Raw genomic sequence first — 22,313 nt, forward strand, 5'->3', positions numbered from 1 at the left:
ATCACAATTTGCAAAGAATTAGAAAATGTAAAAGTAAGGAGTGCGCAATAGTTGTTAACCCCTTAGTGACCAAGCCTGTTTGCACCTAAGTGACAGAGCGAAATTTTGGAAATCTGACGTGTCACTTTAACATAGAATAACTCCGTAAAGGTTTTGCGTATCTTATTGATTCTGACATTGTTGTTTTGCTACATATTGTACTTCATTTAGGTGGTAAAAATAGACAGAGAATTTGTGTATATTTATTAAAAGCGCCAAAATTGGGAAAATTTTGAAAAAATTTACTTTTTTTCACATTTTCAACTGCAATATCTCAAATAGGTGCAAACATACTGTCCACATTTTTGATGAGATATATATTTCCATCTGTTTACTTTGTTCTGGAAGCACATTGGAAAACCTCAGGTTTGTTTATCAATTTAGGAGACGTACAAATTTAACATGGATTATTGACATTTTGAGAAACATTTTGTTGCCAAGATTGCAAAGGCTCATAGGTGTCAGAATGATAGATACCCCCACAAATGACCCCATTTTAAAAACTACACCCCTTAATATATTCACTGAGGGGTGTCAGGAGTATTTTGACCCCACAGTTTCTTTTCAGGAGTTAATACAAAATAGAGGAGAAAAAATAAAATTTCATATTTTTGCAAATTAATCATTTTTAAGACAGAAAATGTTTTTCTAAGGTGCACATGAAAATGAGGATTCGCACCCCAAAATGAATACCCGTATGTCCCTTTTTCAGAAACCTACCCATTGTGGCCCTAATCTTATATCTGTATGCACAATGGGGTCCAAACCCAAAAGAGCACCCGGTGGCTTTCAGAACAGAAATTAAGCTTGAAGGTGTTTTAGGCCTCAAAGCACACTGGTAGAGCCCTTGAGTGGCCAAAACAACAGAGAACCCCACGAATGACCCCATTTTGAAAACTAGACCCCATGACGAATTTATCTAGAGGTGTAGTTCATATTTTGACCCCACAGTTTTTGAATGAATCTAAGCAATGCAGAAGTTAAAAATTATGATTTTCATTTTATTGGCAATTATGTCATTTTAAAAACAGTTTTTTTGTATACAGTACACATATTATTAAAGACTTTCACCCCAAAATGGATCCCCCTGTTTGTCCTGTGTTCAGAAACAAACCCATTGTGGCCCTACTCTTATGTCTGTACGCACAATGGGACCCAAACCAAAAGAAGCATTACACTTCAAAGTTTTTATCCACTGGATAACGGCAATCACGTGACCAGGGACCGCTCACTGCGGCCCTCGGTCACTGCTCCAGGCTCTTGGCTACCTTTAGTAGCCAGGAGCAAGGAGATTTTTAATTTCCCAGGCCCTCCCCACCTTCTGCACTTGTGTCCGTAATTTTAGCAACGGACACATGCGCCAAAGCCGGGGATAGGTCCATGAATATGGATCCCATCAGGGGATATCGCCGGAGGCCTTAGGTAAGTAATTTCACCTCCCCTCACGGTTCAGATCCGTGATGGGAGGTGAAACTTTAGCTTTCTTTTACTTTTACATGATCGCTGTTATCTATTAGATAACGACAATCACGTGACCAAAAACCACGTACCACGGTCCCCCGTGAAATCACCAGGCTCTCGGCTATGTTTGCTAATACGCAGCTTTTGCGCATGCATCCGCCATTTTGGCAACGGTTGCATGCGCAGAAGCTGTGGTAAGGTCCGCGGATAAATCCGGGGGCCTTAGATATATAATTTCATCTCCCCCTTCATGGATATGATTCAAGAGGGGAGATAAAACTTAAACTTTAAAAAAAAAATTTTTCTGCTTTTACACTTTTTTTTTTTACTTTACATGATTGCTGTTATCCATTGGATTTTACATGTCCTGGGCCTCCCAGCCTTGTGCGCGTGACGTATGATGTCTTGTGCGCATGCACAGATGCCAGCATCAGGTCCTGGTAGACCAGAATGCCGTGGGACAACGCGGAAGACGGGGGTGAGTACTACCTCCGGCAGCCGACAGCATGGAGCTGTCATGTCTACAGCCCACGTGGCTTTAATCCCCAGAGCGAGCGTGATTTTATGACCCTGGGGATTAAAGCCCACTTAGCTAGGACGTAAAAAGGTTTTTTGGGGTGGTTACTAAGGGGTTAATGACCCAGGACATGCAAGTACATCCTTAGTCATTGAGGTGGGTATGGAGCAGGCTTGGGAGCTAAGTCTACTCCACACCTGTGTTAAGCAGCTGACACCCGCCGGCAATGGCTGTGATCAGAGCTAGCTCCAACTTTATATAGCGCCAACATATGCTACAGTACTTTACAAATCTGAGGGTACATGAACAGACAAAGTCAGACATTACATACAGTATTAAACTAATAGACAATCTGAACAATAGTAGTGAGGGTCCTGCTCTCAAGAGCTTACAATCTATGAGGAAATAAGAGTGACACAAGGGGTACAAGTACTTGTTTTGTACAATGGCCCAGCCATCCTTTATATAAGTGGGTAATATACATAAAGCTGTATGAGCTAGTCAGCAGCCTGTACAGATATAAGGTTTATTGGGGTGTAAAGGATGTGTGAGGATGCTGTGGGCAGGTTCTGAGGGTGTGTGTAGAATGGAAAAAATGGGGAAAAGTTAGGGTGATGTTCTATGCCTCCCTAAATGTGTTTTTATGGCACTCTTAAAATTTTGGGTGTTGGTGATTAGCCTGATTGTCCGGGGTAGCAAATTAAAGAGTACTGAAACAGCTTGAGAAAAGTCTTGGAGGTGAGAGTGTGAGGTTCAGATTAAAGAGAAGCATGGTCTAAGACAATTAGCAGAATGGAGAACATGGGTAAGGTGGTAGACAGAGATAGTGGAAACAATATAAGGTGGTGCAGCACTGTGTAGAACTTTATGGATAGGAGTGATCAGTTTAAATTGTATCCTATAGTAAAAGGGCACCATTGCAGTGTCTGGCACAGGGTGGAGGCATCAGTGTTGTGGTTTGATAAAAAGATGATCCTGTTTACTACATTCAGGATGGATTGGAGAGGGGAGAGTTTAGTGAGGGGAAAGCCAATCAGTAGCGAGTCAAGACAAGAATAGATCAGGGCAACGATAAGCCTTTTTGCTGTTTCTATGGTAAACAAAGGATGGATTCTGGAGATGGTTGTGAGGTGCAGGTGACAGGACAAAGCAAGTAATTGAATATAGGGAGCTAAGAAGCAATCACAGTCAAATATGACCCCAAGACAGCAGGCATGGTGCCTAAAAGTTATAGTAATATCACACACTGAAATAGAAACATCAGGTTTAGATAAGTTAGTAGATGTTTGGCAGGGAAGCTCCCTCTTGTCTCCCCTTTGGCGACTCCACAACATGATTACAGGATGCCAATGAGTCATTGTGGTAGCCTAGGGCTTGATGAAGACTCTTAAGACTGCTATGATAGAAGTCTGTGGCAGGACTCAATAGTCAACAGAGAAGTATTGCACTATATTGTAACTGCAATCGCAAATTAGAGTCCCATAGTGCGACTAGAAAAGAGAAAACATTTTTAAAAATATTTAAAAATATATATATATTAAAAGTAAAGAAAAAACCCTTTTACCAGTTTTACCAAATATTTGGTAAAATATTGCATTCATACTGCACAGTGAATACAAAAATAAACTGCAGGAGGCTGTAAAATTGAACCACGCCCCCCCCCCCCCCCCAAAAAAAAAAGAAATGATGCAATTTTTTTCTCCATTCCCCACTTAAAATGTTTAAAGGCCTTTTAAATATATTGAATGATACATTAGATTTTATAACTCATTCTGCAAAAAACAAGCCCTTACATGGCTCTGTCATTGGAAAAATAAAACTATTCTAGCTCTTTAAAGGCAAAGCCAAAAAAAATTACATTGAAAATGGTTGTCGAGGAAGCAGATTAATAACTAACTGTAAAGATGATGACAAATCGCAAGTTTTCAAAGCTACCTAGGTCTCTTTGTGTTGTACTTGCTATTTGTCATCAGCTTTTTAGTTAGCCATTAAAGGGCATCAGCTACTGAAGTCCCTAAAATGTTCTCTGCACTTTCAGACGACTTGTGTTAAAGGGGTTGTCCCGTGGCAGCAAGTGGGTCTATACACTTCTGTATGGCCATATTAATGCACTTTGTAATGTACATTGTGCATTAATTATGAGCCATACAGAAGTTATAAAAAGTTTTTCACTTACCTGCTCCGTTGCTGGCGTCCTCGTCTCCATGGTTGCCGTCTAATTTTCGCCGTCTAATGGCCAAATTAGACGCGCTTGCGCAGTCCGGGTCTTCTTATCTTCTCAATGGGGCTCCGTGTAGCTCCGTGTAGCTCCGCCCCGTCACGTGCCGATTCCAGCCAATCAGGAGGCTGGAAGCGGCAATGGACCGCACAGAAGCCCTGCGGTCCACGGAGGTAGAAGATGCCGGCGGCCATCTTCACCGGGTAAGTAAGAAGTCACCGGAGCGCGGGGATTCAGGTAAGCGCTGTCCGGTGATCTTTTTTAACCCCTGCATCGGGGTTGTCTCGCACCGAACGGGGGGGGGGTTGAAAAAAAAAAAAACCCGTTTCGGCGCGGGACAACCCCTTTAATATAATAGCCATGATGATAAGTAGCAAAAGTGCAAATATCTTTATTTACCTTAAATTACATTTTTGTTCTGAAACATCCCTCAAAAGTACCATCCCTTCCTTCTAATTTGTTGTCAACTTCTGTTGTCATGTGAAATCTGTCTATAGTAACAGAGATAACAAGACGGAACATGGTAAGCAGAGGAGGGGCAGTGACTTATGCTGCCCATAGACGTAAATGAAGGGGCAAGGGGCATGGGGAGTTGGAAAACTCACAAAGAAGTGTTACTGGAGCTAACTGAAAGTTACAGACACAGCCTGCAGATGAGAAAACCGGTGGACAGATATAGTATTATTCATCAGATACACACTGCAGCTGAAAGTGCAGGAACAAATTAGGTTTTATCTTTTCTATCTACCCCCTAAGGCCTCAGTCAGACGGGCGTTTTTAGCCGCGATTTGCGCATGCGCATGCGTCCGGCGATTTTATAAAACCATTGCTTTGCAATGGTATCGGACACATGAGCGCTTTTTATGCGCTCGTCCGATAAATTATAGAACAAAAAATCGCAGATCGCACCTATCTGCGATCTGCGATTCCTGTTCTCTTCTCTATATGCGCTCAATGGGGCCGGCGGCAGCAGCGCCGACCCCATTGAGAACATATAGAAGACAAATCATTCTTCTCTGCCACAGCTGTAACAGCTGTGGCAGAGAAGAACGATGTTTGCCCATTGAATTCAATGGAGCGGCAATACAGCCGCTCCATTGAAAGCAATGGGCTGCCGGCGTGCGCGGGGTGAATTGTCGGGAAGGGGTTAAATATATAAGCCCTTCCCTGCAATTCATTCTAAAATGTGTTAAAATAAAAAAAAATTGTATACTCACCTTTCCGCTGCAGCCGGAGTCCAGCCGCGGCCGCTGTCAGTTCTCCTGAACTGCTTCTCGGCACTATTCAGCCGGCGGGGCTTTAAAATCCCCACCTGCTGAATGATCTGCCTCTGATTGGTCTCAGCCCTGACCAATCAGAGGCCGGTTTCACTCACACACCCATTCATGAATTCATGAATGGGTGAGTGACTGCTGCCTCTCAGCGCTGAGCCAATCAGGGGCAGGTCTGACTCACATCCATTCATGAATTCATGAATGGGTGTGAGTGAGATCTGCCTCTGATTGGCTCAGCGCTGAGCCAATCAGGGGGCAGGTCTGACTCACACCCCCTTCACACCCACTGCAGGACGGCCGCGCGGAGCTCCGGCTGCCGGGAGAAGGTGAGTATACAATTTTTTTTTATTTTTACACATTTTAGGATGAATTGCAGGGAAGGGCTTATATATTTAAGCCCTTACCGACAATTCATCCCGGGCTCGCCCGCAGCGCATTGCTTTAAATGGAGGCGGCTCTATTGCCGTCTCCATTGAATGCAATGCACTGGACAGCTCCGGCCCGTTTCTAATGAAACGCGGCTAGGAGCAGATTTTCGGGCGATTTGCGGGCAACTTGCGCGCACCAGTCACGCGATTTGCGGATGCGCATCCGTCATGCGATCCGCAAATCGCGCGAAAAAACGCCCGTCTGACTAAGGCCTCACATGGTAGAAAAAAGCTATTTTTCTTTAATAAAGAATCAGAAGACATAAAGGTCTGTTATGCAGTATACGTTGTAGGAGTGCAAAAAAACAGAGCAAGTACTGCGAAGCTTTAGTTCACATTAAGGTTTTGTTTCCATCCAGGGGCTCTGAGTTTGAGATTTTAAATGTACACCATGATGTTCAGTTATTCATTAAAAGGCAACCTGGCAAAAAAAAAAATTCTACAAACATAAGCTGCAAAGGTAGACTTGCAGCTGCAGGATGCAGTACTTAGGCATTACCACAAGATGGCAGTGCACATTAGTTTTATTAGAAAGGATTTTTATGTAATGCTGGAAAAATTATTTTGGCTTGACAATGTTTATAAAATCTGAATTATCAGTCCATCTTAATAACGTACATAAATGATACAAATGAAACCTAAATGTTACTATGTATAGAACCTTATACACGTACACACTATAATGGCTGTAGAAGGACTGTACACCCCAGTTGAGCCTGTATTTTGCATGATTTTGCTGCAGTTTTAGTTTGAATGTTTCTCAAACATTTGTTTGGCAAAACTTAGAGTACAATATTTTACTGTAATATCACACTGCATGAAGATTTGCAAAATGTGTAAATAGAAAATGTGTGAAAGGAAATTGCAGAAGAGATGACAAAAACGTTATTTAAGTACTTACAGCAAGTCTTAAAAGTGCTCAAAGCTCATTTTTAATGGTCTGAAACTAAACTGTAACAAATTAAACAAAAGTGCGCTCCATAGTGTAGAGGGAACCACTTAATAAGCAAGAAAAACAATAAGAAGATTGGTAGCTCCACAAGTTGTATTGCAGCACACCAACATAAAAGTGCTGAATGAACGCCCCGGCAGCTGCCGGCATCCACGGAGCAGAGAAGATCTGTGCAGGTGTAGATACAGGTTCAGGAAATAATTCTGGTGCGCTGTATGGAGGACCAGGAGTGTAGTGAACAATTATGTTTATTACATGGACAAAAGGCAACGCGTTTCTGTGCTGGATTGGCACCTTCATGCAGACTGTCCAGACCAAGGTGCAGGTCTGGCACAGAAATGCGTTGCCTTTTGTCTTCATATAATAAAAGTTATTGTTCACTACACTCCTGGTCCTCCATACAGCAGGCCAACATTTTTTCCTGAACCTGGAACTAAACTGAACCACAGTTTCTCTGAAAGAAGAAGCTAAACAGTAATGACTCTTCTCTTTAGTGGTCAGCCAGTCATAATTACTCCAAGGAAGAACTGATCTATCACAAAGCTCTGTATTGGGCCCAGTCAGGGGTGTAACTATAGGGGGTGCAGAGGTAGCAGTCGCTACCGGGCCCAGGAGCCTTATGGGGCCCAGAGGTCCCCCTGTTACATACCAAGACACCAGTATTATAAATGGCCCATGGTTGATAGGGGGCCCTGTTACAGATTGTGCATCGGGGCCCAAGGGCTCCTAGTAATGCCTCTGGGCCCAGTTATCTGGGTGCCCAGTACTGCCCACTGAGATCAATGGGCAGTACTGCAAAACAGATCTATTTCTTCCATTTTTCTCCACTCACCAAACAGCAGAATAGAAAACAAAAAACATGTGAATGAGCCCTAATATGTACTGTATAAATACACCACATGGCCAGAGTACTCCTAACCATTACACCTATATGAATATTTTGGACATAAAATTTCAAAACCAGGGGTGGTAAAATGGTGTTGAGGCCCTTATGTGGCTACAACAGCCTCTACTCTTCTGGGAGGCTTTCCACTAGATTTAGGAGCATATCTGTGGGAATTTGGGCCCATTCAGCCAAAAGGGCATTTCTGAGGTCAGATTCTAATGTTGGACAAAAAGGTCTGGCTGACAATCAGCATTCCAATTCACACCAAAGGTGTTCAATGAGGTTGAGATCACACTCTGTGCAGGCCACTCAAATCCTTCCTGACTGAGCCCAGGAGACTGTATCTTTATGGACCTCGCTTTGTGCACAGGAGCACTGGCATAACTATAGGGAGTGCAGAAGATGCACTTGCACCCAGGCCCAGGAGACTTAGGGGGCCCATAAGGCCTCTCTTCTCCTTAAAGGGAGCCCAGGACTATGAATAAAGCATTGTAGTTGGGGTCCCTGTTACAGATTTTGCATTGAGGCTTCAGAGCTTTAAGTTATGCCGCTGCGTTAAGGGGTTAAGAGAGGTTGGGGGGCTCCAAGATAAACATTTGCACCTGGGCCCATGAGCCTTTAGCTATGCCTCTGCGCAGTAGCACAGTCATTCTGGTGCAGGGAAGGGCCTTCCTCAAACTGTTGCCACAAAGTTGAAAACGTACTGTACAGTTGCTTGAATTATTTTGCATACTGTAGCAATAGCATCACCCTTCATTGGAAATAAGGATCCTAGCTCAAACCCTGAAAAACAGCCCAAGAGCAGTATCCCTTCTCCACCACATTTCACATAAGGCATTTTGCATTCTAGTGAGTAGCATTCTCTGGGCATCCACCAAACCGAGGACTCATCAGATTGCCACATAGTGCAACCTGATTTATCACTCTACAAAACACATTGCCACTACTTCACAAGTTGCATGCTTTACACCAGTCCAGCCAACACTTTGCACATAGGGGTCTTAGGCTTGAGTGCAGCTGCTCAATCATGGAAACACATTTTAGGAGGCTTCGGAAAGTATCTCCGCTTTATGGATTTACATGACTGAGCTGTTGATACTTCTACATAGTTGAACATCACAATAATGGCAATTGCAGTTGACTGGGGCACATCTAGCAGATTAGAAATCTAACAGGTCACGTTGTGGCAAATGTAGCATCCTATGACAATGCAATATTTAAAGTCAGAAAGCTCTTCGGTAGAACCCATACTAGGGAATGGGTACTAAATAATGTTTGTAGTTAGCGATTCCTGGTGTTTTCTTGATATTACGCACCTGTTTAATGAATGTTGGTGGAAACCCTAAACTACAAGTAAGAAGGGGTTTCCACATTTTTGGCCAAATAATGTATATACCAGGTATGTATAAAGACTTGGCACATGAACAATCTATTGTAAGAACTGTGCTAGACATTACAAATATGATTTACATTTGCTTGAAATGTGGTTCTATCTTCACTATAGGAAAGGGGTTTTATTATAAGTAAAAAAAAGTTCAGAACGCTTTATCACAAGACGTTCTAGGGCATGTGTATCATTCAAATGGGTACCTGGTAAAGACAACACTATCAATTTAAAAGGTCCTGGTAGCTGTTATAACTAGGGGAAGTGGCTTGCTTGTCATTCATTTATCCTGCAGCTAAATGAATAAGCTATACATGTTATGTACAGACAAACCAGATCCTCCAGAGGGAGTGCAGCTGCATTGACTGTCACCTGAATGGGAGACTGCTCTTTATTATATCCATATTCCTTATGGAAAATCAATATATCTAATATGATGAAGAGCAAACTTTTTAAAAGTTTGTTTGCCCAGTTCGCCAAATTTGAACAAAGAATTTGGTCCAAATTAGTTCAAACTGAACCAAAACTTCATATAACACTACTTAAGAACCATAAAAGCCCTGTAGAAAAGTAGTGGGTTACGTACAAGAGTATCTAAATACTTTTGAGCTATTTTTAAGGCAAAGTTAATGAACAAAAAAAGATGAAAAAGAAGGAAATCTTTTTTGTTCTTTCCCCTTCCCCTATTTCCTTTATTTTTCTTCTTTTTCCTTTTTCATCTCCTTTTTAAATTTTCCTTCTTTTTAAAAGAATGAAGAAAAAGAAAAAAGAAGACGAGGAAGAATAATTTTAGTGGGTTTGGGTTCCCCAAGATTTGGGTTTATGCCAAACTGAACTTTTGGCAAAAGATGCCCTACAAAAAGGTTGGACTGTTTTGTTTTGATCAACACTAAGACGCCAACTTATTTGTACTGCTAGAAAGAAGAGAGTTGTCATAGGTCAGCCATAGAAGCATAGGAGATCTTTATTGTATCTATGAGTCCTGTATCCTATGTTACTGATTTCATAGAGACGAATACAATGTTTTTTTCTCTGTTGGACTCCATACTCCAAAACAATATTGTTGTATGCTCAATCACATGTCGCAATTGGTATTCCTCCCTAGAAGTATTGCTTGTAGGGCAGAATATCTGTGATTTATGGAACCCAATGGCACAACATACCATGGCAAACAGTCTCATTGTAGAGGTCTGCCTGAACATTAGCAGTTCAGCTCTGTTCACATCTGCGTCCCAAAATCCCAGATGAAATAGGACACTGAGCTGTGCTATTTCGACTAATAAAATGCTGGAGGGCATGATGAAAGGTGGACAGACCCCATTATAGTTAATGGTTTTTTATTGACATTGTTCAATTTCGTCATAGGACAGATCCATTACCCGCTGGGACTTTGGTCCCATGATGAAAAAAAACCCTGAAATCTGTGTGGCAGATGTCAACAGAACTTTATCTGCAAAAACACACATAAAGTTACCAAAAATAATAGTATTGTTAAGAGTAAAAATTGTGCATACTTTACATACGTAATTAATTCCTTCTTTAGGTCCCTTGAATGAAACTTGGTTTTAGGACTTGGCATTGAGACATCTGCAGAAAATTTGGTTTCATCTGTGTTTTCTGAGCAGCTCCCAGGATCCAGCTGAAAAAACCCCAAACAATCAAATTATTATATTTATATTTTATTTATTTGGCTAGAGCAAAGATTAAAAGGATTTTCTAGTTTTACATGCTGTAAAAAAACGTGATCACTATATAAATGCAAAGGTAGACAATTTTATAACATCACTTGGGGCAGATTTACTTAAATCTTTATAGCAGAAAACTGGCGTAAAAAGTCACACATTTTGTAGCACAGCTTTTTGTGCACAAAAACCTCCAACTTTTCAAGATTTGCACTTTCTCCGCCACTTTAATGGATTTATTCACATGAGTGAAAAAAATAAGTTGCAGCATGTTCTATCTTTGGGTGTTTTCTTGAAACGCATCGCCCATTGTTTTCAATGGGAGCTTCAAGGACATTGCATGACACTTGCATGCTGTGTGATGTTCATGTGAGTGCCATGCAACCATAGTGCAGGATGAAAAAGTAAGTGAGCCTCAGTGTTACTTCTCCAAAGCTAATTGGCAAAAAGTGTTCCAGATTAGATTGAAAGTTTACGGTTCAGAGTTGTTTTGACCATTAAGTAAAGACACAAAAACCTGTTTATTGACAAATCTGGTCTTCTTAAGAAAGTTTCATTTGTGAACCATGCAAATAACTTTCTAAAGGCCTCCAACGATGTGTTATAGAAATGCATGGTGCTGAAAAATGCTACAAAAGCATTGTTTAAAAAACCTTTTGTGTACATCCATCCACAGTTAGAATAATGGACAAAATCCAGAACTCCATAGAGGTGGGTAACCTGTGAAGTTCACTCCAAGAGCACAATGGGCAATCCTCAAATGGGTAACAGCAAAAGACCTACAAACTGCAAAAACACATGTTCATGTATCCACTACTAGAAAAACTCTGAACAAAAATGAAAGGGCATAGAAGGATACAATGAAGGAAGCCAAAAGAACATTGAGGCTCATCTCAAGTTTGCCCGAGACCACCTGGATGTTCCACGATGCCGTTGTAAAAATTTTCTATGAAAAGATTAGCCCAAACTGAAACTTTTTGACACAAATCCACAATTTTATATTTGGGGGAAAAAGAATACAGCACAACAAAACCTCATCCAAACTCTGAAGCCTGGTGGAATTGGCATTATGTTTTGGCTTACTTTACTGCCACATGGCCTGGATTCCTTGCATTTTACAGGAGAATGTAAGGGAAGTAGTCTATAACTTCAAGCTGAGGGATGTTGGCATATAAGACAATGGCCTGACGTAAACAAGTAAATCAATTAAAGAATGGTTGGTAAAGAAGATTTTTTGGGTGCAGGAGATATCTAAAGAAATCTGCCAACAGCCCATGGACTTGAGATTCCCCATATCCCACATTTTTATTCATATAATCCAATCAGCAAAAGAGTTGATACCAGTATACCATTCTATTGGACACATTAAACCTGAACCTCCATTCCTCATTGCTTCATAAAGTCTCAAACATTTTGAACCCCAGAGTGATAAAAAAAAGGCCTAATTTTGATATTGTGCATTTTTTTTTCCTAACGACATTCAAACTGTGGGAGAAAAAATCAGATATTTTAATAGATCAGATTTTTACCAATGTGCCGGGAATTTAGAACACTTTACCAGAAAAATCACAGCTATAAAGATACATTAAATCGCTCTCACACATGAACGTGGCAAAGCGCTGTGATTTCAAATGCGGTGCTTTGCCTCAATTTTAAATTTGCTTTTGGCCGCAGCTCTCTGCAACCGACATTGTGTTTTAGTGCACTACATCATTGTGATGGGTGATGAGGTACACTAAACGGCCAACTATAGAACAGACTCCACCCGAAAATCGGGCGCTGGAAAGCACCGCTCAGCGCCTTGATTGAGCGCATGTCTGCGAGGCCCCATTTCAATGGGAGCGTTATACCGCGATTAACGCAGTTTTCAAAATGCCGGTTAATCACCGTAAAAAGCGCCTGTGTGAGAGAGGCCTGAGAAATGAATTACCACTGAGTTTGTGACCTAAAACAACAGGATCATAAAAGCTGGAGATTCACTTTAACATTTCTATGAGACTCCTTTCACACATGCGTTTATCGTTTCCATTATTCTGCTTCATCATAGAAACAGAACAATGAAAATGAGGGAAATGCAGGATCCGACACATAACAAACGCCAGCAGCGTGGAATGGACCCCTGTTGACTATAATGAAGAGTTTGTGTTATGGTGTTTGTTATTTTCCCAGAAAAAATTTTGTCCGACTTTTTTGACTGGAATGTGATGGAGGTTTTTAACAGAGCCGCCAACACAGATCTGAACGGAGCATTAAAAACATTTAAAACATAGTAAATTCTAAAATTCTAGTAAATATAAATCTAGAATAAACATTTATAATAATCTGATAATTCGTTTTGTTTTAAGCACCAGCACAAATGACATCGGCTATTTTTCAGTATTTTTTCTGGTATTCAAATCATAACAAAGATGGGTCTCAGGTCTTTATTTCCCTGCTACATAAGCTTAAAAACAAGCCTTTATCTCCACGCTGACCTTTCTGGTTATTTATCAATAAAAAAGTAAAGTCTGCCATCTGTTGTTTTGTGTGTTGAGTAGGTATTTTTTAATGATTAAAATTAAAACAAAGGTATAGCACATAAATAACTTTTGTACTTAAAAATAAAATACTAAGCAAATGTTACTTAGGGGAAATCATTGTTCTGTGCATTTATCATGATGTTAATGAGTAGCCAGGCCCCAAATTTCATATTTACTATATAACAGTGGATGACATTTGCTCTAAAATGAATGTACTGAACTGAATGAATGAACTTTTCATTTCAGATTATGACATAATAGCAAAGACAAAACAAGATTACCCACAACCTAAGCAGATGTTTAAGGTCGCAAAGACTTTACCAAGTCACAGCAATAACTATACAAGCTTTATCGGTTATGTTACAGACTGTGGCCGTTAAGGCATGCTGGGAGTTGTCATTTCACAAGAGCTGGAGAGCCACAGGTTGGAGACCACAGAATTAGTTTAATTTACGCTAAGCAAGATAATTTTGGTGGGATAAACTGACAATGTAACACATATACAGCCTAATAACTGCTCCCAAACACCAAATGTTGGGGAAAATTAGGTTTTCAACATACGCAATCCTTTTTCGTTCCTTCGATAGGAGGGGTCTGGCAGCTGTCTTCTCTCCTCATAAATATGCCCTATCAACCAGTCTGACCAGGCTCGGACTGGCCTACTGAGGAGCTGGGGAAATCCCTGATGGGCCCATGACTCCTGTCTGGAATCTTCTTTCTGCAACAGCACAAGCTGCCTACAACAGACTTCTTCCCTCTCTCATTGGACTCTCCCAGGGGGCCCCCTCATCTGTCATACTCTTGTTAAGGTCAGAGCCTCTTATTGCAACCGCTGCAAATAGGTAGAGTAGTCAGGGAAAGCCAGAAGTCAGTACACAAGAGAAGGCGTATCTTGTATAAGGAGCTGGCAGGTAGAGTAGCTTGTTTACAACCAGAAGGTGCAATATTCTCGTGATAAAGGGATTGCCAGGCCAGGTTTAAATAAGGTGTCTAATCAAGGGAATGGGGGAAGCCAAACAGAGAAACGGGAACTGGATTGCAGGGGCAAGCAAAACGAGCCAGGTGTATGCATGGGAGTTATCCAAAGGGCTGGATAGCTCAATAGGAAGAGCTGCTGCTTGGAGTACAGGAGCTTCTGGGTTCCTCATTCACAGTGGGCCCCACAATCAGGTTGTGTCTTTAGAGGCATCCTGTATAAAGTGCTGATGACACTGAGGCAGGATCACAGAGCAGAGGCAACCACAGCAACAGAATCTTCAGGGCTGCCACTGCGGGAGAACTCCAAAGATCAGGAACACTGACATAAGCAGACATTGGACTGGAGAATAAAATGGTGGCACACATGTGCAAGGAAGCAGGGGGAGCAAAAAGAGCACCAGAGTCCAATTTCCCATATATGAACTATGTATGACACTTGCCAAGACAAGACTCTCCTCAATCTGTTAGGAAACTACAACTTCCAGTATGACACAACATCTACAGACATTCAGAACCATTAAATGTGCAGATCCACAGGAGCTCTAAATGCAATGAAAAGCTGAGCCTCAGATTTCTGCTATGAACTAGGTGGCAATCCATCACTGAAAACTGCCATTTGAATATGCTCTTAAATGTCCACCCTGAGTCTTATCCAAAATAGATTCTCTCACCCATCCTTCAGTTAGTTGGAAAATTACAACTCCCAACAGGCCCTGACATCTGCAGATTTTCAGGAATCTCTGAGAGTCATAGTTTTCTGTAGGATCTGGGCATTTTTACATGTTGCAGAAAAATGCACATCAAAATCTGCATGTCTGTAGATATTGACACAGGATCACTGCGGATTTCACCTTTTGCAAATCTGCAGCAATTCCACTGAAAATCTGGTTGTGAGACATGCAGAGTTTTGTGTGGATAGAACACTTGAAGACTCATTTAACCCCTTAAGGCCTTTTTTAAGATATCTGGCTTCTTTTCCCCACTTTCAAAAAATCATAACACTTTTATTTTTCTATCATTGTAGTTATCTTAGGACTTGTTTTTTTGTGGGATGAGTTGTATTTTTCAGTGTTACAATTTAATATACCATATAATGTCCAGATAAACTTTAAAAAAATTCTAAGTGGAGTAAAATGGTAAAAAAATGCAATTTCGCTATCCTTGGGGGAGTCTTGGCCATCAATAGTTTATAGCTGGACAACCACCTTAACCACTTCCTAACTGTATCACATAGATATACATCATGCAGTCGCAAATGGTGTATGAAGTGGGTTTAAGAGCTCTTTTTGCACAATTGAAGTTCGCTTCAGTCATGACGGTTAACTACTTAGACCTGGGCATTTACAGTAGCAGCAAAGTGGGTGAGATTTTCAGAATCCCATCTACATGCTGCGGTAAAAGTACGCACAAAACCTATGCAGAAGTTAACATGCGGTGTGGAATTTAAATCTGTATCATGTCACTTAAAAGACCATTTATGCTGCAGGATTCACCTCTTCTCAATGAGGGGGTGAAATCTGTACCGAAATCCACATTAAAAAGTTTGTCAAAATCTGCCCCAAGTGGGAGACTATACCTATCATAAGGTGGCCATTCATGCAAATCTGCAGCAAGTCAGCTGAATCTTCTAGCTTTGGCAGGATCAACCAATTATCTCATGTGTATGATGATGTCCCAATGATGAGACATGAGGATGTTAGATTTCAACATGCCTGATTCTTTGTTCCCACAGGAGATGGCACTGGTAGTGGCTTACTGCCCTTTCCCTATTTAAAACATATGTACATTCGACTGAGCTAAGCATGCCCTAACCTAGAAACCATTCAGCCAATAGCTATTAAAAGTGTATGGGCATCTATAGGTTCTGCCAATATGATTGTCATTACATTGGGGCAGGAAATCATTCCATATACAGGATATAGTAATCTGCTAAAGATACCCGCAGAATAGCAGAAGGGAACTAACTGCAGGATGTTATCCAATGTATCAAAACTTACAACTCAGTTTTAAATTCTGTAATGATAGTAAGATTGAGCAGCAGTCATTGCAGAAATTCTTAAGCCAATGTATTAATTTTCTGACCTACGGACTTACCATGTGGCAGAAAAGTAATAGATAAATTCATTCATGGCCGTTAAAAATGCATGATACAACTCTTGGTAAACTGAGAAATTAAAAAACAAATTGGCTGTCATAATAAACTAATGTGGTTTTAATTTAATTTATTGATTGCTGCTTCAAAGGACATTATGATTATCTAAGCATTTAGTGTTTAATAACTTTTCACACTAATGAAAACAAGTAATGCAGTTGTGTTACTATGATGGAGGGATGCTGTGTTCTTTGTGCCCATACTAAAAGTATCATAAAGCTGTTGCCATTAACAATAACATGAAGATGCCACCATTAATTTTACTATAAGAGTGACGCCTCTGATAGTGCCGTCATGGCCACTGTCACAGGACTCTCATAACAATGACTGACGCACATACCCTATAACAGTGATAGCCATAGAGACCCTCAATAATAGTGGCAGCCACATTATCCCAGTAAAAAGAATATAAAGGTATCAAGGCTTGAAGGGTGGAAGACTCACATGAGTTGTTGTGGCAGCAGCAGAGGTCTGGATGTTACTTGTTGGTGCCATCTCAACAGTACCTCCACTTCTCTCTACACTCTTGAAGTAGCACAAGCCCTACTGAAATGTCCACAGTGCCAAACTAAAAAGCATCTAAACCCAGTAGTCTACTTGCCACCATCTGTAATTTACTGGTAGATCACAATGATAGGTTGCCTTAACAAGCTCTATAGGTTTATTATAGCATGACCTAAAATAAGTTTTACAGTATAATAAACTTACTTATACTAATATACTTACTTACACTAACTGGAGTATTGTAGAATATATTGCATTTACAGTTGAAGTCATAAGTTTATACTCATCTTTGCCACATTCATTCAAACTCAATTTTTGACAATTCTTGATGTAATCCTAGTATGCTTTCCCTCTTCTAGGACACAGAGGATCACTAGTAGATTCTAAGAATGGGAAAGGTCAAAACAATACTAGATGCAATGATTTTTTCATCTTTCATTTCTCTCATCGCATTCCCAATGGCTTGGAAGTTTACGTACTCATGATTAGTATTTGGTAGCGTTACCTTTAAATTGTCTTACTTGGATCAAATTTTTGGGGAGTTTCCACAAGCTTCTCACGATAACGCACTGAAATTTTTGGTGCATTGCTCCTGACAGCGCTGGTGTAACTGAATCGGGTTTGTAGGTTTCCTTGTTCACATATACATTTTGAGTTCTGCCCATAACTTTTCTATGGGATTGAGGGCAGGACTTTGTGATGGCCACTCCATTATATTCACTTTGTTGTCCTTAAGACATTTTGCTGCAACTTTGGAAGTATGCTTGAAGTCATTTTCCATTTGGAGGTTCCATTAGCACTCAAGCTTTAACTTCCTGGCTGATGGTTGGAGATGTTGCTTCAATATTTCCACATCATTTCCCTTCTTCACCATGCCATCTATTTTGTGAAGTGTATCAGTCCCTCCTGCAGCAAAACCCCTAATTATTATGCTGCTGCCCCCATGCTTCAGAGTTGGGATAGTGTTTTTCTGCTTGCAAGTCTTATTTTTCCTTCTTACATGTTGATAGTCATTATGGCAAAACAATTCCATTTTTACTAATTAGACTAGAGGGCATTTTTCCAGAAAGTAATGATCTTTGTCCCCATGTGTAATTGCAAAGTGGAACCTGACTTTTTTATGGTGGTTTGGACAGTGGCTTCTTCCTTGTCTAATGATCTTTGAAATAGGACACTTTTTATTGTTGCTATAGATACTAAAACCTAACAAACCTTGTAAGTTTTGAGAAAAAAGTTCATTTGCTGTTGTTCTCTTGATTTGTATGTTGCTCACCAAAGTACATTCATCTTTGTGAGACAGAACTTGTCTTCTTTCTGAGCATTATGATAGCTACGTGGTCCCATGGTGTTTACATTTGCATATCATCATTTGAATAGTTGAACATGGTACCTTCAGGAAGGAATTTCTCCCAAGGATGTACCAGATTTGTGGAGGTCCACAATTCATTTTCTGATGTCTTGGTTGATATCTATTGATTTTCTCATGAAGTTAGGCAAAGTGGCAAGTAGGCCTTGAAAGTAAGCCATAATCCTTTCAGGACCGCAATTGATTCAATTCAATTTTAAACTGTTTTAAATTATTGGACAAATATGTCCCTTCATCCTCAAAGAATAAAAATACTGCCACATAATTTCTGATTAACTCAAAAAATGTCGACTAGTCTACCAAAAGCTGACATTCTTTAAACAGATTGGAAAATCCCAGAAAATACAGCCATATTGGATTCCTTAGGTTTCCAGCACCACCATAAAATCCCAAAATTTGAGCAGGGTACATTCAGTCACCCATCGGACCCCGTCAAATTCCCCCATGTAAAGTATAGAGGTGAGCGCCGTTATGGAGATTAAGGTGTTTCTAGGCGACGTTCACAGTCTCGAGGCATCTCTCTCCTTCATGACTATGAACATCCCTGCTGGCTGCAGCGCCAGAGGGAAAGACTGAAGACCCAGCAGTGGCAGCAGTGGCGGGGTTGGCAAGAGACTGTAATTTGCATTTGCTCTTTCGAGTAATTATTTGGACAACAGTCATCCCATGTAAAGCCAGCCTAATACGTAGACAAGCCAGTAACCTCGCAAGTAGAGAGCCCTTCTCTATAATGTCCATGTGCGCTAATGGGGCAAAAGAAAAGGGGTATTATCTGTGAGATAACTCTTAATGGGTAACTCTGGTGATTTTTGTATTCATTCATTATGTAGCTATCCTCCCAGTATATATAATTGATCTAGTGTTACCTTAGTAAGTAATGTCTTTCTGCATGAAACTCCTGGCTTTGATTCTGCATATGGTCATATGATCTCAATTCTAACCACTCAGATTTACTTGGGGTTATGCATCCATTTTCTAGTTAAATTCTCAGTTTGTGTGATGCTGTTACATTATCCCTACCACAGAAACTGCATGGAGGGGACACAGGTACTCATGTTGCAGTTACTGATGATGATCACACTACTCCTGTCACACAGCTATAATAGCGGAGATAACAGCTCAGCCTCCTGATTGAATTCTTATATTCCTTAGCGTATTTCATTGACTATAGAAAGTAATAATAAACTCCCCCTGCCCCCAGCAGGCATAGTGGCATAGCTTCAACTAATGCTGTGCTGATGCATCGTAGGATAGATATGAAACTGAAAGTAGAGGATCTCAGCCTCAAGATGGTGCTTTATAAGCATAAGACAGGGGGCTGCAATTGGCTAGAATACACAGAGGATACAGGCAGTCAGGTGAAGGGGCAGGCATGGAAAAATGTGTTTTCACCAGAGTGGCCCTTTAATTCAAAAAAAAGTACATGATCAACAGAAAACTGGTGCCCATAGTTGAATATCATTGGATATCCATGGATTCTGTTATTCTTCAAAAGGGTTGTATCATTAAAAGATAAAAAAATTAAAAGCTGGGTATGTGATAACATAAAAAAAGAAAGCATACTCACCTGCATTTAGCCCCCTGGGACACAGCTGAGTGGCTCCAGATGCACCGTCCCTGTTCTCCAGCACGGACAACCGCCGGAAGTCAAATGACAGTGGCCAATCAAAGACTGCAGCATCACGATCCAAACTCCTGGTATCAGTGCTTACATCCTGGACGTTATGTTGCCATGAGTTTGCTAGGACCTCTGATTGGCCACAGCAGTCACTTGATTTCCAGCATGGACAGGGCAGTGGGAGCTGTTCAACTGCATCCCAGGGGGCTGATGGCAGGTGAGCATGCTGTCTTTTTTATTTTATCACATGCTCGGCCTTTACATTTTTTTTAATGACAGAACCCCTTTAATGATCCATTAGTTTGTTATTTTTGTCTTCTAGTATCACATACAAAATGATATTGCTGACAATCACTCTAAGTGTTCATTGTATTCTTTTCTGTCAATGAAGTATAGATAAAACATTTTATCTAAATATTAATGGAATATTTTAATATTTCTTCTTCTGCTTTTAAACAGCTCTGGTAATGGTGACATTTTGTAGGTGTATGTGTTAATATGCCTGATGGTTAGTCAAAAAAGGGGACAGGGAGAGAGAGCGAGAGGAATAGTTTAAATGCCATTAATATGCAGATGGAAGTTTACAGCGATTTCAGCAAAGACCAGAACATAGTGGTAAAATGGATAACAGTTAATGGCATCTGGCACTTTTAACATTTTTTTAAGCCTTGAAATTGTTGGAGAACTGACAGTTTGAACTAAACTAACAGCTCTATTTATTTATCAAGGATTTTGTAGAGATTTTGAGCCATGTCCAAATCCATTCTTTTTTTGTTTTTGTTTGTTAGAGGGCATCTGGACAGGCTATTTCGCAGAGACATATAGACAATATTTTCTGTAAATTGCCACCCAAATTAAGCAACTGTTGTGTGTATGAACTAGTGTAACGAACAAAAGACCATGTATAAAACCTCATTGTCTAGAATTTACCCGAAAACAGAAAGGGACGAAAATATTTATAAATTTCATCCAACATAGTTTCAATAATCTGCTGTAGAATTCATTAGCAACAAGCACTCCTTTCCTTTTGTTATACATTTCTAACTTGTATACTGTACATTACTTAAGGAACATAATATGTTTGACACCTAATATTATCCCTGTTCCATTCAGGACATTCTATAGTTACAGGGCATATTTTACGATGCAATGCTAAAAGCATAATCCGCACCAATTCGGTGGAAAATCTTCACCCAAATTCACATGAAAATCCGCATGTGAGATGTGAATGTTGTGACAGACTTTTTTTTGTGGAGTATTTTCATGCCATGTGAATCTACTCCTAAACTCCACCAATCAGGAAATGCTGCAAGTTTTAGTTTCAGAACATTTGGAGAGCTATAATTTGTAGATGTTTTGGTTTTCTTAGTCTAATTAAACATTACAAACTCAGCTTTGCACCAGTTTCTGTTTCTGGGGTACATCTCAAATGCTAAAGATGGCATGCAAGTTAACCCTGAACAGAACCAAAGGCTTTAATGTATGGTTTTCTTGTCTCTGTTTCACAAGTTTTCCATCCCTTTACATTATTTATGGAGGATAGAAAAGCTAGTTGATACACTTTTCATTTCTTAAAAAAAAAATTGAAAAGAAATGGAAACTAGTGAAATGGAGACCAAAGTGCTCTGTTTCACACATTAAAGCCTATGGTTCAATCCAGGGTTATCTCACAATGACATTTTTGGCACTTGCGTCGGGACCCTAGGATGGAAACCATAAACAGAGCTGAAATGGTAATGTAGCCTTATCAATCATTGCTTCTGACTTTACATGAAGCTCAGCCCCCTGATCACATGATGGTGACATCATCACAGGTCTTCTATCTTCCTTCTGCACTGAATGAGGAATTATGGGCAAGCAACATTCCCCACAAACCACTGTGGCCTCAGTTGCTATGGATACAGCAGTACTCAGCCTGGAAGTTTTTACCTGCTTGTGAGACATCTGGACACTTGTGTGGAGACTCCAATAAATGACACCTCACAAAATTACACATGCATAACATGTGTGCTGACAGGACCTGTGATGATGTCACCATCATGCAATTAGTCACATGGTCTCTGAGCTGAATGAGGGATTATGGGCGGACTACATCCCCCATAAACCCCCGTGACCTCACTTGCTATGGATACAGCAGTACTCAGTCTAGCAGTTTGTAGCTGGATACCTGTGTGGAGACTCCAATAAATGACACCTCACAAATGTCCACATACATAGCTGACAGTGCATAGTGACCAACAACAGTGAAGCATAGTCCTTCCCCACTATCTTCACATCTCCTGAATGTGCTATCATGGCATCTCAAGTGCTAATGCCGCAAACACCAGTCCAGCCT

The 22,313-nt window shown here is 40.5% G+C and overlaps 1 protein-coding gene across 1 annotated transcript in view; it reads right to left on the reverse strand.

The window, feature by feature from the left end:
* The window catches only part of ST18 (ST18 C2H2C-type zinc finger transcription factor), a 93,178-nt gene that overhangs the window by 27,035 nt on the left and 43,830 nt on the right, over positions 1–22,313 (reverse strand). The window contains exon 9 of the mRNA XM_066578981.1: positions 10,683–10,798. Coding sequence (XP_066435078.1) covers positions 10,683–10,798 — 116 coding nt within the window. The remainder of the gene's footprint in view (positions 1–10,682; positions 10,799–22,313) is intronic.

Source organism: Eleutherodactylus coqui, chromosome 9 (genome assembly GCF_035609145.1).
Source record: "Eleutherodactylus coqui strain aEleCoq1 chromosome 9, aEleCoq1.hap1, whole genome shotgun sequence".
NCBI lineage: Eukaryota > Metazoa > Chordata > Amphibia > Anura > Eleutherodactylidae > Eleutherodactylus > Eleutherodactylus coqui.